Source organism: Nelumbo nucifera, chromosome 2 (genome assembly GCF_055504915.1).
Source record: "Nelumbo nucifera cultivar China Antique chromosome 2, China Antique-T2T, whole genome shotgun sequence".
NCBI classification, from domain to species: domain Eukaryota; kingdom Viridiplantae; phylum Streptophyta; class Magnoliopsida; order Proteales; family Nelumbonaceae; genus Nelumbo; species Nelumbo nucifera.
This window is the reverse complement of record NC_142650.1, coordinates 63,358,011-63,375,426: the sequence shown is the minus strand read 5'-3', so window position 1 is coordinate 63,375,426 and position 17,416 is coordinate 63,358,011. Positions and strand designations below refer to the sequence as shown.

At 39.1% G+C, this 17,416-nt stretch overlaps 1 protein-coding gene across 2 annotated transcripts; it reads right to left on the bottom strand.

Annotated features, from left to right (window-relative positions):
• Positions 1-362: 362 nt before the first annotated feature.
• On the bottom strand, positions 363-16,243 carry LOC104607678 (transmembrane 9 superfamily member 2-like). Of its 2 annotated transcripts, XM_088899307.1 has the most exons (8): positions 15,983-16,243; positions 15,663-15,842; positions 9,675-9,715; positions 3,080-3,668; positions 2,848-2,982; positions 2,077-2,233; positions 1,499-1,983; positions 363-1,178 (listed from the first exon to the last, which is right to left on the bottom strand). In XM_088899307.1, the coding sequence occupies exons 2-8, from the start codon at positions 15,815-15,817 to the stop codon at positions 962-964; spliced, it is 1,779 nt and encodes a 592-aa protein (XP_088755433.1). In that variant the 5' UTR covers positions 15,818-15,842; positions 15,983-16,243; the 3' UTR covers positions 363-961. The 2 variants fall into 2 exon arrangements, with proteins under 2 accessions (XP_088755433.1, XP_010271661.1); XM_010273359.3 differs by lacking the exon at positions 15,983-16,243 and having other exon boundaries at positions 15,663-15,962.
• Positions 16,244-17,416: the final 1,173 nt, after the last annotated feature.

The following is a 17,416-nucleotide window of genomic DNA, read 5'->3' as shown; positions in this document are numbered from 1 at the left end:
CTTGCTTTTTTTTTTTTTCCAGGCATCCCAAAACAGAAATTCGGCTAGTATTTAATATTTGCAAAAAATAATAAGATTGGTATGGGAAAAAGAAACAAGAAAATGTTTGAAAATAAATAACTCAATCCACAGCACTTGCTAGCAAGAAAATGTCTCTGTGCCTACTATGTCACATATGGCCTCGCTTAAATTTCATATCCTCAGAGCACACAGGTTATCGGCTTTTGGTCCCACCGAAGACGGGCAGAGTAGCAGAGTTTGTTTCTTGTACTACAAAGTTTGTTTTTGTTTTATAAACCATCATTTTGATGGTTTCAAAACATAAAACCATTTGTTTTTACTTCTCAAAAACAAAAATACAATTCAAGAACATGTTTTTGCTTCTTGCTGTGGCAATTTCAAAAACAAATGAAAACAAAAGCATTCATGTTGCATAACACCTCCCTAGTTTCTAAATTCTACATGCAAAAAACAGATGTGCAGAAACATGTCTCTGTGCCTGCTTCGTCACATATGGCTTTGCTTAAATGAGTCGTGTTTTCCAAGCCAAGCAAAGTGGAAAGTATACCGATCTGGTGCTCATACAAGCAACCTCAGAAACTAGAAACAATAACCATGAAAATCTACAATCTATACATTAGCTGCTTTACCATCTCTTTCAGAGGTAATCAAATATCTAATTTTGTCAAATTGGATTCAAAACCGTTAGCTATTTCAATGTCCAAATGCATGTTCTGAGAAGTTCTCTCTGTAGGCAGATTCGGCAGAATTGCATGAATTTGGTAATATTGAACACAGTATGGTACAAAAAACCAGCTTGTCATCAATGCCATGCTTCTGATACATTGAGTCTTCTCATTCAGTACAGAAATTGGAGCTTGGAGGAATATCCCTTGAAACAATGGCCACCACATGGCCCATCACCCATTGAACATGAACGCAGTTGAAGTGAGAGGATCTTTCAGTCACACTTGACAGCATGGTATATACGGCGGACAAATAGCAATGACGCATGGAAACCAATGGTCCCAAGCATCAGGAAGAAAGCATAGCATATACAAGCATTGTAGCCTAAAAAGAACAAAAGTTGCATAGAACCAGTCATGCTTGACCTGGCATAGAACATAATGGAATAGCCATACATGAAAATGGAAGCTGAACCCCCACGTAGCACAGATCTGCATCAGATGGATAGGGGAAAAAGTAAACAAAAAGATAATATGCAGAATAGAGGGATTATTTTAACTTGCAGAAAGAAGGGCATAGCCACACAATAAAAAGTGAAAGGAAACACGCAGTTTCATGTATACCCCAAGCTGCACTCTTCATGAAGTTAATGAATTTAACCTCCATTAACCAAGCTGACTTACAGAACTCCATAGAGACAAGAACATACAGAGGTACAACTTACCTCCAAGTCAACATAAATATACATTTCTAGCCACAAGAATTTGAAATTAAAGATAAAAAGTTCATGAACCAAGATTTAAATATATACCTCCACCACCATTGATGGTCTTCTCCTGAAAGCTGAATGTATGTCATCCCAACACTCAGGATTGCAGTGAGTACGATGAGGAGGATGAACAAGATAAAAAGAATGCTAGTGTCTGTGTGGATCTTATGGCTCCATAAGCTTGTGTATATGTAGTGCAACTCAATGAACACTGCACAAAATGGTAAAAGACCACCAAGAAACATCTGACTTGGTGTCTTGCTATACCAAGGTAATGGTGGGATCTCTTTTGGGCAACTCCGGGTAGCACAAGGTGCTTGAAATTCAGACCTAAAAACATACCCAAACATGCCACCCAAGGTGAGCAGTGGGACAGTAACTAGTATCCATATGAGAATAAACACAAGAATGGTGCCAAATGGGAGAGCAGCTGTGGCCCCATAGGATATGGCAACTGTATTCAGAACAGAAAATGTCAAAATTACTGGACCAAGGTAGAGTATCCCAGTTAGAAGGAGAGTCTTTCCCTGCAAGAAATGACCTCAGCAACATGATTAGAAAGGGTGAACATACAAGTTGATAAAGAAGTAAAATAGCAGGTATGTACATGAAGCTATTACCCATTTAGTTGTTGCCAATTGAGCATGGAATGAAGAAGCAACATAGCCACCAATCAAGGATGTAATTGCATAAATGATGACAAGAGAAGAAGAAAGTGCTCCACGGTTGTAAGGATAGAGGACCCCCAGAAAAACCAGAACAAATACAAAGAAAACCCTGAAAAAGGTGCACGTGACTTCAGATAAAATATATGAACAAGACAATAATTGTACCAAGTGTCATATAACAAGGCCCATGGATGAAAGCTGTACATATACTACAGGCAAAAGGAGGGTGCATATAACAATTTGATGCCCCCAAGTGACCAAAAAACTACCCAATAGCTAACTTTCCAGTATAGCCGTGCAGAGACCTAACTAATACACTAAGATATGCATACTTCATTCACCTGGGATTCAGCACTCAATAAACTCATAACCATCCAAGAAGTCATCCAGGGAAAAAATATTTCCATATTACTAATCAAAGAATAAGTCAAATCATCTGCATGTATGCTACTGCTACATGCATGGGCATGATGCATAATGGCCAATATAATCATGAAGACTCAGACTGCAGAACATCCATCAGCACCAGATAGGACAAAAGGGAATCATCATAAGAGTTTGGCAGAATTTTTAATGCTAAATGTGAAGCTGACACAACCCTTCTTTATCTGGATAATCTTATGACTCACATCACTTAACTTATACAAAAATTTCTTTTAACTGCAGTTTATGAAAAAAATAAGCATTATAATTGTGGAAAAGCAATGCTTCAGAATAGCTTACAGGGTCAACAGCTGAGTACCAGTTCCCAGGACAGCACAGAACAAGGATGTGTATGGAGGAAATCTGAATACATCACCATGAATATGCTTCCAACCAACTTCTTGCATATCCTCTTCTTCATCAACAACAGAATACCTGTAATTTCAAGTAATAAATACTACACAGAAAATGCCAACTGCCTGTTTTAGAGCTATATTGCAACACTCACAAGTGAAAGAACTAGATGTATTACTTTGTGATATCATTCTTGAGCTTCTGCAGAAACAGCATGACAAATGTCCCTACTGAAAGCATAATGATGATAACAGAATTAATGATTGAGAACCAATGAAGCTGTACACTCTGTGGATGTAAAGAAGATCTCAAATATTTTCCCATCCGATTCTCAAACCGAGTTGAAGTTGCACTCCAAAAGACCGAGTAAGTGAACTTGACATTGGTTTCAACACCATCAGTGATATCCACAGTATATGTTGGATCACTAAAAGCACTTATTTCTATAACTCGGTTCTCATTGTAAAGAACATCAAATTGGACATGTCTGAAGAGATAATAATTTGGCCAAGTCTCATTAGGAACCAACAGGTTGTCTTCAATTTTACCAATAAACCCCCATAATGGAAGATCATCATATGTCATCTGAAAGTAATAATCATTACTGATAGCATCTTTAAACTCTGCAACGTCGTTACTATTTAGCTTCTTCTCACAAAGAATCTCCAGAGTTTTATTCTCCCTGAAGTTCAATGCATATAGAGAAGTAGCCATGTGATCACCATTCAGAACTTCCATAAGTGTTTCTCTCTTTTTGGTTATTTTATCTGCAAATTGTGAAAATGGACATCCATCATCTCAGGTTTAAAATGGTTACAGATGATTTTCACTCTAGTATTATACCATGTTGAGCAAGATCAAGTGAAGAGAGGAGATGAAAAGAGAGAAAAGAGATGAATCGAGTGACTGAAAGTCCTCCATAACTTAGGGGGCGAAAGAATGATTTTATTATTTATACTAGTACAGTCAAACAATATGAATAGAGGAGAAATTACAACAGTACCCTTATGGTACTAAATCTGAATACATAAACAACTGACAACACTCCCCCTCAAGTTGGAGCACAGATATCAATCATGCCCAACTTGTCACAAAGATCATGATGTCTGGAAAGGTTTAAACCCTTTGTAAAGATGTCTGCAAGCTGGTTCTCAGAAGTGACATAGGGGGTACACACTTCGCCTGTGATAACTTTCTCTCTGATAAAATGCTTGTCAACTTCGATGTGCTTTGTTCTATCATGTAGCACCGGATTGGCAGCAATGCTTATAACTGCTTTGTTATCACAAAATAGAGTTACAGGTTTGGTCACTGGGAAACCCAACTCCCCCAACAAATTCTTTATCCACATGCCTTCAGCAACCCCGTGGGCCATAGCACGATATTCAGCTTCAGCACTAGATCTAGCTACCACATTTTGCTTTTTACTCCTCCATGTAACAAGGTTCCCTCCTATAAAGGTGCAGTAGCCACTGGTAGACTTTCTGTCACTTTGGGATCCAGCCCAATCTGCATTTGTATAAACTTCAACTTTCAAATGTTCGTGCTTTTGAAACAACAAACCAGTACCCGGATACTTCTTTAGATATCGGAGGAATCTCTCAGCTGCTTCAAGATGAGAAGACCTAGGAGCATGCATGAACTGGCTGAGGACACCAACAGCGTATGCAATGTCTGGGCGAGTCATAGAAAGGTATAACAATCTCCTTACAAGTCTCTGAAACTGTTTCACATCCTTGAGCGATTCACCACAGTTGTCACCTAATTTGTGGTTGGGGTCAATGGGAGAGTCAACTGGCTTCACCCCCATCTTTCCAGTGTCCTAAAGTAAATCTAGGACGTATTTCCTTTGAGAAATGAAGATACCCTTCTTTGATCGGGCAACTTCAATTCCAAGGAAGTATCTGGCAGGTCCTAGATCCTTCACTTCAAATTGAGTGGCAAGAAAAAGTTTCAATTTCTGAATTTCATCCTCCCAATCACTAGTAACAATTATGTCATCCACATATACAATTAGAGCAGCAATTTTACCTTCTTCTTTTTTCACAAACAGTGTGTGATCTGATTGACATTGCTTGTATCCTTTCTGCTGAACTGCCACATGGAATCTGCTGAACCAAGCTCTTGGTGATTGTTTCAGCCCGTATAAGGACTTCTTCAACTTGCACACTTTTTGTTCATTGCCTTGGGCTAGAAAACCAGGAGGTTGAATCATGTACACTTCCTCTTCAAGGTCACCATTCAATAATGCATTCTTCATGTCCAGCTGGTGTAAAACCCAATCCAGATTAGCCGCAAGAGAGAAAAAGACTCTAATGGAATTCATCTTGGCAACGGGGGCAAAAGTTTTTGCATAATCAACTCCATACACTTGAGTAAATCCCTTTGCCACTAAGCGAGCTTTATACCTTTCCACTGTTCCATCAACCTTATGCTTGACTGTGAACACCCATTTACATCCAACTGGAACCTTTCCCTTAGGAAGATCAACAAGATCCCATGTGCCATTTTTGTGAAGGGCATTAATTTCTTCCCTCATGGCATTTGTCCATTCAGGAACTGAAAGAGCTTCTGCCACATTCTTAGGGATAGGGACACTGTCAATAGAGGTAAGGAAGGCACGGAATGATGATGAAATGTTCTCATAGGAGACAAAGTTGGAAATGGGATGTTTAGTGGTGCACAATCTAACACCCTTCTTGTGAGCAATAGGACGGTCAATAGATTCAAGGACATCATTGGGAGCCAAAATACCTGAGTGAGTATGATCTTCCCCCGAGGAGTCTGGTGGCACTAGAGGTATAGCTTCCGGATTCTCTACAGCTCTTGAATTTGGTTGGCCTCTGCGACGACGAGAAAAAACACGAAAAGGTGGAGGGTCAGGGAGAGAGGGAAGCTAAACCAGTTTCTCCTCATGCCTACACTCCCCCTGAGGAGAAACAGGATAGAAAGGCTCATCTTCAAAGAAAGAAACATTCATGGAGACATAGAATTTATGAGAAACAGGATCAAAACAACGGTATCCCTTTTGAGTGAAGGAGTAACCAAGAAATATGCAAGGGATAGCACGAGAATCCAATTTCCCACGGGTGGGAGACAGATTTTGGACAAAACACCGGCAACCAAAGACACGAGAAGGAACAGAAAGAAGGGGAGCCTTAGGAAAGAGAAGTTGATGTGGGGCTTTGTACTCTAACCGACGAGAGGGCATACGGTTTATAAGGTAAGTGGAACAAAGAACAGTTTCAAGCCAAAACCGTTTGGGAACATTCATATGAAGTAGCAAACCTCGAGCCACTTCAAGGAGATGTCGGTTCTTCCGTTCGGCCACACCATTTTGTTGTGGTGTGCGGGCACAAGAGCTACGGTGAAGGGAACCATGCGAAGCAAAAAATTCCGTGAGGTCACTATGAAAAAATTCTTTTGCATTGTCTTATTGGAAAATTTGGATTTCAGTTTGAAATTGAGTGAAGACCATCCGCTGGAAATCTTGAATGATTTTTGGTACTTCTTCTCTGGTTCGCATCGGGTATACCCAAGTATATCTGGAATAATCATCAATGAGGGTAATGAAATACTTGTAACCACTCTCAGATGGTAAAGTAACAGGGCCCCACACATCAGAATGAACAATGTGAAACGGAGATTCAAATTTACTATTTCTTTGAAGAAAATGAGTTCTACAGTGCTTACTCAACTGACACGTTTGACAAGAAAAATCAGAAACAGACATTGACTTAAACAGTTCTAGGAATACAACTTTCAAAGACTCAAAAGACAAATGACCAAGACGACAATGCCATAAATCGACTTTTTTCTTACAGGACTGACTCATACACTCTGTAACATGAACACACCATCATTATTCTCCAGCATGTAAAGTCCATCAGCCATACGACCCCTACCAATCGTCCTCCCCGAGGCCAGATCCTGAATCACACAATGAGAAGGGAAAAAGGTCACTGAGCAATTCAAGGAATTAGTAACACTACTAACAGAGAACAAATTAATGGGAAAATTTGGAACATGAAGGACATCAGAAAGGGTAAGGCCAAGAGGAAGAGAGAGAGTTCCTTGACCAGCTATGGAAGAGTATGATCCATCGGCTAGTCTCACCTTGTCTCTTCTAGAAAGAGGGTGATAGGTTTGAAAGTAAGAGGACGTACCAGTCATATGTTTTGATGCTCCAGAATCAATGATCCATGGAGAGTCAGGGGTGTGAGAAGCAACATGGAAAGCAGTGGTAGGGTTACCTGAAGTAGATGCAAATGAGGTTGAGGGAGGAGTATCCATCTGACGAATTGCTCTACCATAGAGCTCTAAATGGTCACGGAAGGAATTCATAATGTCCTCCCTCGGGTCAGGTCCAGTGAGATGTGTCTGAGCCACAGTAGAAATGGGGGGTTGATTCTCCCGAGTAACCATGTTGGCCATGTGATGTTTCTTTGTACTTTGCTGTCCGTACTTCTTATTCACCTCTGAACCTTGTTTCTTAATCAGATCTTGAGCCCATTTTGGTTTCCCATGAAGATCCCAATAGGTATCTTTGGTGTGTCGGGGTTTCTGGCAATGAGTGCACCACAATTTTTCTTTATCTTCTGTTTTTTTCTGGAGATCTCCTTTCCGGGAAGAAGATCCCACACTAGTGGATACACCTCCTTTTGCAACTAACATAACAGCATCCCCACCGGGGTTGTTCATCAAATTTCTCCTGCTTTCTTCAGATTGTACAAGAGCATAGACTTCTTGAACAGAAGAGAGATCCTTAGAGCTGAGAATCTGAACCCTGATAGATTCATACATAGGATTCAGACCATGTAAGAATGCAAACACCCTTTGCTGGGAGACAAGCTGTTTGTACTTCTTAGCATCCTCATCACACTTCCAATCCACACTCTGGTAGTGATCCAACTCCTTCCAGACAGATGTTAAGTCAGAGTAATAGACCGATAAACACCTCTCCCCCTGTCTACAAGTAGAAGATGATGCCTGCAGTTGATAAATTTTGGCATAGTGTCGCAATTCTGAATATGTAGACTTTGCTTGTTCCCAGATTTCATTCATTGTTTCAGCCCACATGAAATTCTTCCTGATTTGGGGTTGCATGGACACCAAGAGCCAGGACATAACAATACTGTTCTCTTGATTCCATCTATCATATTCAGCACTCCCGGAGGATAGTTCTTTTATCCTCTCATTAATATAACCTATCTTCCCCCTTGCAATGATGTATAATTTGATCCCTCTTGACCACTCCAGGTAATTTAAACCATCAAGAGGGACAACAACCATGGGAAAGGATAAGTCACCCCCACCCATTCCATTCAGCATTGAGGAAACTCCAGATGTGGCTGAATCTTCACTACCCATGATATCTGAATAAAAAGTTGAAACAGCAACCAAAAACGGCACAACCATACAAGACTATTTCAGAGATAGGTCCTTTTGACCACCGGTTTCACTGAGAACAAAAGAAAGAACACTGCTGTTGCAGTACAAGAACAGGTCCTTCTGACCTACAGCTTCACTGAGAACAAATAACAAACTGAACACTGCTGTTGCAGTACTGAAACAGGTCCTTCTAACCTACGGCTTCACTGAAACAAGCTTGCACACTGCTGTTGCAGTACAAGAACAGGTCTGAATGACCTACTTAGTAGGGCTTAATAAGATTGATGTTGAGCAGACAATTAGTCGGCTAAAACAGACCATCAACAGTCCACAATACCAACAACAAAAAAGTTTGAATACAGTTATTGTGTTAAGGAATATAGTCGCTTAACAGTAGGGCAGCCGAACAATTCATCAGTCGAACAGACAACAGTAGGGTAGCCAAACAGTCATCAAACAGTTCAGCAAACAATGGCTATCCGAACAGACAAGGATGATAGTCCACAAACAATAGGCATCAAACAGTTCATCAGTTCATCAGTTGAACAGACAACAGTAGGGTAGCCAAACAGTCATCAAACAATTTAGCAAACAATAGGCATCCGAACAGAAGATGAGCAATTTCTAGGCTGGAAGACGAAAAGACTATGTAACTTCTGGGTCGAACTGACTTCACCAGATCAGGAGTTCGATTGGAGACAGCACTGGATGCAACAATAGTTAGCTTGACACCACCCTTCAGGCCTGGACGACTTGCTCTGATACCATGTTGAGCAAGAGCAAGTGAAGAGAGGAGAGGAGAAGAGAGAAAAGAGATGAGTCGAGTGACTGAAAGCCCTCCAGAACTTAGGGGGCGAAAGAATGATTTTATTATTTATACTAGTACAGTCGAACAATATGAACAGAGGAGAAGTTACAATAGTACCCTTATGGTACTAAATCTGAATACATAAACAACTGACAACATACCATTAATAAATGGTACAGTTATCTATTAACTACGCACATGAACTCAAAGTACAGAACATCTAATTGAGAGCCGGGTCATAAAAATCATCTCTGGGACAAGAAAACCACCCAAAAGAACACCAATTGGATGATTCTATCCATTTTATTAGTTTAAATTTTGGGATGTCCCAAAATCAGATGAAATAATTCAAAAGGAATCCACTTTCTTGTATATCACTTAAACAGTGGTTTTAAGAATGTGGTCCATCCTATGGTTGACCAGTTAATTGGGCTGTCAAAATTAACAACATTTATGCTTACTCTTTTGGTAATAGGTACATGGTATTGAAATATTGAATGTATAAAACTCATCTGACCCTTACTCCAATTTTTATCTTATAGTAGCATCCTTCCAGAGAACTTAAAAGGCAAACCTGGTTGGCAGAACGGCAAATCATAATACTGGTATGTCTCACTGCAATAGAACAACAATTACATTAAAATAACATAAAGACCAAAATGAGAATGAAAATTCTCAAGAACCTATCCAAGAACAAAACAAGAAGGTTAACCACCGGCAAGTTCTTAGTAAATATTAACAGCATTTTTTCCTAACTTGCAATAAACTCTAATAGCAATTTCTATTAGTCCTGATTTTGTGACAAAGTTGTGAAAATGCATTATGAAGAATTTGATATCCCTCCCTGCATGTTCTGAATGATGACACTTGGAAGCCTTGGATGAAGTGAAGAGATATCTAAATATGAATAATTATTTAAACAAAGTAAAGGACAATATGAACAAAACAAATAATCTTCAATGCCAATACTAGTAGTCATGGTAGCAGTAGGCTAGTAGAAATTGTAATAACTTGAAACCTATCATAGTTGTATTATTTTGAACTTGTGATTATTGTTGTTGGGTCAAACAAGATCTCATGGTTGAAGTAGTAAATAAATATTGGTAATCTAAAAATCACTGTGGGTATCGCAATTATGAGATCACCTGTTGGAGTCCAGCTCATCCAAAAAAATAAATAGTAGTGTAGGCTGTCAATGGGATTTAAACAATGACATAACCAACCAAGCTAGACAAACCATCTAGAAGATGGAATATCTTCCAATAGTTTCAAGGAGACATCTGAGGGTAGGCCTTGGCGCAATGGTTGGGTCGCCCCATTGCGACTTGGGTGACTAGGGTTCAAATCATGGAAACAGCTAGTGGTTAACCTTCTTGTTTTGTTCTTGGATAGGTTCTTGAAAAATGACTAGGCAACAAGATACTTCATAAGTCAAGGAAAAGGGCAAGGCAGGCACCTTATCATCTGCTGTATATGTTGTTGGAATTTATGTGTAGGGCTGCAAATAAGTCAGATCAGATCCAAATCCGAATCCGATAACAGCCGAATTTGGATACCTCCCTTGATCCTAACAAATTGGGTTGGATCGGAAAAGTTGATCTATTTAGTTAATGGATCGAATTTGGATATACCCTGATCTGATCCATTAGTTATGAAATATTATATATTATATATTATTTATATAATATATATGCATATTCTATATGTATTTTATATATTATTTCTTATACTATAATATATTATTATATTATATAAATAATATAATATAATATTTATATTATATCATAAAATTCCTTTATTACAATTCTAATCGAATCAGATATCCAATAAGATATTCGAATTCGAATTTGAATCATAGTTTTGAAAATCTAATGGATTCTTACCGGATTTGGATCAGTCAGATTTCTTATCAGATCGGATCGGATATGCCCTTTACCGAATCCGATCTGATCCGTTTGCAGACCTATTTATGTGTGCTCTATAATACATAAAATAATATAGTGCATATATTAGTATGCTATCCATTACTTATCTTAGATTCTTGCTGCAATACTTCCTTGCATTATTGATTCAATGTGTTTTACTTTGCTTATTCCCATGGATGCAATCATCTTCCAAGCCTTATCCCAACTATATGGGGTCAGGTACATCTTCCAAGCCTTATCCCAACTATATGGGGTCAGGTACATGATTTGTTTCCATAGATTCATGATTTTAAATATTTTTTTGGTAGCAAATAAAAAATTTCATTAAAAGAAAAAGAAATTACAGAAATATGGGAATCACCTTCGATTAATATTTTTTATAGGAAACAATAACTTTCATTTACTAGATTAAATAAAGAGTACAAGCAGCTGGTTGGTAAGGTCTCCTGCTGGTCGTAGCAGAGACTTGGGATTGGTTGGGGGATGGGCTACCCCCCATTGTGTAGCATAGTTTTCAAGGTGCCAAGGCAAGGCTAGGCGATAGGGGGACACCTTGTCGCCTAGTCGCCTAGTCGCCTAGTCGATGGATTTTTTTATATAGAAAACATAGATCCTAGGGAAATTCCCTAGGTACCATAACCATATTTCCTTTTTCATCAAAGAAGTAGTAGTAGTAGTAGTAAAGAAGAAAAAGAAGAAGAAGAAGAAAATGTGTTGATTAGACAAAATTTTAAGTTCTCCCTTACTTATTGGTTCAGGTTTTGAAGTCTTTGGGGGTTCAAAACAGCATTTAGCAAAGTTTGTATTGATTAAACCCTAACAAATAAGAAAATAATAAAAAGAAATTAGTATATAAACACACAAAATGAATATTTTAGTTTAATAATGTCTATTTTATAATTATATAATTATAATGTCAAAAAATAAAAGAATAAAAAAGTATTTTATAATAGAAAGTACAAAACTGCTTGGCAATTAGGCGACGTGAGCCTCAAAGGGCACCTTGTCGCCTAGGTGTCGCCTTGACAACTATGTTGTGTAGCCCTTCAAAAGAAATAAAAAAGAGTACAATTGTCACCACCCAAAGAAAGGATGGTAAACCCTAAAAAATAAAGCAGTCTTACAAACAAGCCCAAAACAAGGACTCTCCCTATTGACTCCTTGCTTTGCTAAAGTGAAAGTGCTATTCATTCCATTTGCTGATATTCTAGTCCATCTAAACTGCATCCCAAACTCCCTTGCTAAACACATAATTTCTATTAGAGGCTGTTTGAAGGACTACATTCCCATGCTTCTTGTTTGCAGCCAACCTATTACCAGCTTGGAGTCTCCTTTCACTTCTAGTTGTTGCAGTCCACATTGTTTTGCCAATCTGAGACCTTGGAGTAGGGCCTTCACTTCTTCCCTTAAAGAATCTCCTACACCAATTGGGCCCGAGTAAAGGGCCAAAACTCTTCCTTATCTCAAAACACACCCCAACTCCTGAAGGACCTGATTACCTACAAAGCTTCCATCAAAATTCAATTTCACCCTAAAATGTAGAGGTGGGGACCAGCTTTCTTTCTTAAACTATGGGAGATGAGGAAGAGGAAACAACTATAGCACTCCAGCCTCTAATTAAGTCAACAAAAGAGAAGTCCTTGAAAAGATCCACAGCTTTCAGCCAATGTATGATCTTGATGGTAATTCCCTCAATAAATTCTTCTTTGTTTTTTCTTGCCCTTGGAAGATCCTGTTATTTCTTCCTTCCCAAACCAACCACAAGACAACTGCTCTTATTGTTCTCTACATCACCCTACCCTTCTTCTTTGGTTGTTGGAAGAAACTAAATTCAAAAAGGTTCACCACACACAAGGGAAGATTCCACTTGCAACCAAAGAGAGAGGAGAACCAATCCCAAATATAAGAAACAAAAATGGCAGGAGATGTATAGATGAATCACTATCTCACCACTCCCTAATGAAAGGACAAAGGCAAGTAGGACTCAATAATGGATTTCCAAGGAGAGAAGTGAGAAGCCCTGGGGTCAAGACCAACATGAAGAGATGAGAGATCCATCGTATGGACGCCCAAATCTTGCGGAATAAATGGGCGAATTTCAAAAATTTTTCTCTCCCTTTCAATTGGGAATCACATTCCCTATTTAGAAAATCATATTTTCAAGGATCAATCTTGAACCATAAACTGAACCAGATTTGAACAAAAAGTAATAGGAGAAGATTATACCTGATACGGAGAAGTAATATCTCCCAACGAAGGTGTTCACGCCCAAGGAAGGATCCAAAGACTGCTCCCACTGAAGATGGCACAGTGCAGGATGGAGCAGAATCAGCAGTATTCTTCTCCAAGAATTCTGTCATTCGCAAGAAACAGCAGGATGGCACGTGAGCACAGTTTCCTATCAATTCTTTCTCAAAGAACTGATGTCAAGATCGAATCTTGACTTCTCCCACAACTGGAGATCGAACTGGCAAACAGGGCAGCAAGAAAGGATTTTGCAGGGTTGCTTAATTCTTTCTTCTGTGTTTTCAGCTCTCAAGGAGGATGTGAATTATCTCTACCAAAAGCTGCCGCCCCCTTTTTTTTCTCGTAACCCTAAAGGATCAGCTCTTAATCCAATTAGGACTTGTTGATCCAAATTTGATTTGGATCAGACATCCCTTTAGGTGATAAGGATAAACCCTTATCTTATCTGCAGATTAGATTAACAACCTCCTAATCTCATTAGGAGGTTTCTAGATCTGAATCACATTCAGATCTGGACTCTCTGAGTGGATAGGGTTAAGACCCTATCCTATCTGCTAATCCATCTCAGAATTCGCCCCATATTTAACTAATTAAATAGCCTAGTTCGAAATGGGCTTTAGGCCCATTAAGCTTATGTGCTCACTTAACCTTCCTAACTGCTGCCCAGTTGGGCTTCCTTGTATGGCGTGGGACCCAAGCATTGATCTACACATCAACCACATGGGTTCGGCCCAGCATTTGTTACAAGGCCTGGCCGAATACACTGCTATGAACAGTGCACCCCCTGAAACCCATCAAATGGGCTCTATGAGCCCAACACTTACCCTAAGTGGTCCCTAGGCCAAGCCACCTTGTAACACCCAGGGACTGTGGGCAGATGCAAGATTAGCCCATCAGGTATTATCCTCAATGGTCTTACACTTAACCTCTCAGCCCATAATGATCATACACTGCCCGACAAGAGAGGACCTCTCCCTCGGCTGCAAGGAACAGTGTTGCACTCTCCACTTATATGGATCCTGGGAATTAAAACCTTCTTGCAAACATTTTAGAAACCATAATATATATACTTTTATATCTCATATAAAATATACTTTGCAAAACAAATCTTAACGATTGAAATCGGCTGCCGGCAGTCTTGGTTTCCATCAGTGAGAGTGCATCCCCGATCATTACCTTTGTCCGACAAAGAGGCTGATCCTGTCACTATGATCACCCACTTAGATGAATTCTCAGACTGTCCCAACATACCCAGGTTTTGACTCCCGCTAAGGATCTCACTGATTGGTACATCAAAGGCAGCCACTAGGAAACAAAGTGGTTCCCTGTCACCTTATTTTGCCTTGCTGCCTTGTAACTATTTTTCTTCCTGATCATTTCTGGAAAAAAAAAAGCTTGTCATACTGCATAGAAAGTCTCCCAAGTAGATGATGAAACATGAAGTTTAGAACAGTTACATATTGAATGTTGAAAAGCCACCGGGCAAACAATAGTTTTCTACAGAGAAAACAATTGAAAATCAAATTATCAATAACTAGATGGAGGGGAAAAGTCTGGTGTTCAAAGAAAGATGGAAAAATAAATTAATAGAAACATCAACCAAAAAACGTTGCACCGGGAATCCTATGAGAAAACTGTATAGATGACATTAGGTTTGAGACTTCAAGAATCCATGTTGAAACTAAACATTTTGCAATCATTACTCAGTAACTTGAGTACGAATTGCATGCAAGACACGCACTAATTATGTTATACTTGAGTTGTTTGGCATTTGCTATTTGATCAATCCGTAATCTCTTATCTCCAATGATCAACTTTACCTGGTTGGGTCCAAAGCATCTTACGTGATTCTGGAGATTTCTTAGTCTAAGTGTGTTTTAGTTTTCTTTGGTAGTTTTAGTTGTTAGTTTGGTTTTGTTTTCTTGTTGCCCCTTTCAGCTGTTTGTCCTTTTTGTTGTGTCTCCTGTTGGATTTTGTTGTTTGTTGGCCTTGCGCCTAATGAAATTTCTTTCCCACCAAAAATAAAAAAGTAAGCAACTTTACGTTCTAAGGTCAAACAAGCATGTAGAAAGCAGCATTTAATTTTTATTGAGATTTGACTCCAAATTAAATTCAAATAAAGCCGACTTCTAAAAAAGGAGAACAAATTAATGCTTTTCTAAGGCAACATTCACAAAAACCTTCAATATCCTAACAGATATAACCCTAACTACCTAGATACGACGGAATTACGAAAGAACCAAGTAATGTACTTGTGCAATACAATCAAACTGAAACCTAGTCACTGCAGCAACAGAGGTAGATAATCCGCACTAGGCTTGCAAATTCGACGAGAACTGTAATCACGAAATGGAAATAACAAGGAATTCAAAAAGGACGGAAGTACGTACCTGGGATTATTCAAGGGACCAATCTTGTTGACGAACAACGGAACAACATCTCCGACACTGTAGCGCTGATCTTCCGGCGAAGCTCCTGCAATTCGTGCGGAGGTCGCGAGAGCTGCGAAAATCACGAAGAGAGCGAATCGAGTCTCTGAAGTCATGGTCGAGACAGGGAGAGTTGAAGATCTGAAATGGAGGGAAATGAAGTGCTGAAGTCAGACAAAAGAGTAGAAAAACGTAAAAATGTTCGACCACGATAATTAAGAATCTGTATCATTGGAGTATTGGACATTCTTGATGCATCAAGGAGATTTTGGTGGTGATACCCATTTGACGGTATGAGATTTGGCTACCATTTAATGATTAGTGGTTGATTTGTTAGAAGTTTTCTGTATCATGTCTTTGCGGTATCATAGCACTGGAATGTCTGTCCACCGGAATAACAAATTGTATTTTGTCGATTCGATCTGGTACCGATGCAGACATCCGAGAATCCGAGATTACGAAGAGTCCGGATTTCCCAACCATGGGGAAACATCCCATCCTCTTACATATTCGGGAGATGTTTGTCTGATTAAGGTCTCTGTCTTTTTATGAAAATTCATACAAAAGGTGAGTGCTCTCAATAAATATATGATTTTATAATGAACATGCCAAATAATGTTTGGAGCGTCTTAGAACGGGTTTTGTTGGTAAGAAATTGCAATTCATACAAAATGGGCGGTGTGAGATCATGTTGTTAGATTCGAGATGTGTCAAGCCGAATATGTAATAAATAAATCCTATCAATTCGACAAGACCGGGGGTGAAAGGATGAAATTGTGCATCAAGGCCTACAAGCATAAAATGATATTAAAGGTCTGAGGAGATTTTCCACGGAAAGACACATCCATGTTCAAGTTCCTAAAGGAGATAAGTGGTTGGTTAGGATGAACTGAAAAGAGCAGATTGGTTCAAACTAGGAGGATGCTACAGATGCAATAGTGAGTTAAGAATCAAAAGTCCTTTACCTCAAGACAAATATGCTTTTAAATAGACAATTGTTTGTGTTATAATCAAATAGAAATTTCGTAAGGTTATCATGATGAGGTCGTCTATCGAGATTTTCGGGGGGTGGGGGGGGTGAGTGTCTGCCCTCCATGGCAACGATGAACCTCTTTGTCTCCATAAGACTTCACTTCCTTGCGAGGTCTTCGATGGGGCGGCTATGTAGATGTGTGTTAACATGGTCCGAGGATTTCGGACCCGATGTCTGCCCAACCCATCTATAGTCATCTGTGTTTTAGTTCTAGAACCATGATGTTTGTCTTTTGCAGGGTTTAGATCTGTTTTCCAGTAGTTCCTGTATAAATTTATTTCAGATATTTGGCATTCAACGCACCAAGTCATCCATAGTTGGTGCATTTAATGTTTGTTCACATAATTCTACCAGACACTAGCAATTTTGTATAGGTGTTTGCCTCAAATGAAACTAACGACAAGAATACAAAACAGGTGAACCCATATTGCATTTCATGAATCGGAATGAGTGTATTTATGCATTCTCATTAAGATTGAGATTTACTGTACCCTATAGGGGCGAAAAGGCTTGATTGGCAAGTCGTTTGATTAACTTCCTTATAAACATGATTGTAGACTAAGTTTTCGTTTGTTCGATTCTTCAAATCCAAACACTCTTTAATGATGTTCTAAAACAAGAAATCATGATCAAGGAGTTGTCTTCAATCATGATGGAATGATTTGAGAAATTCATTGCCAAG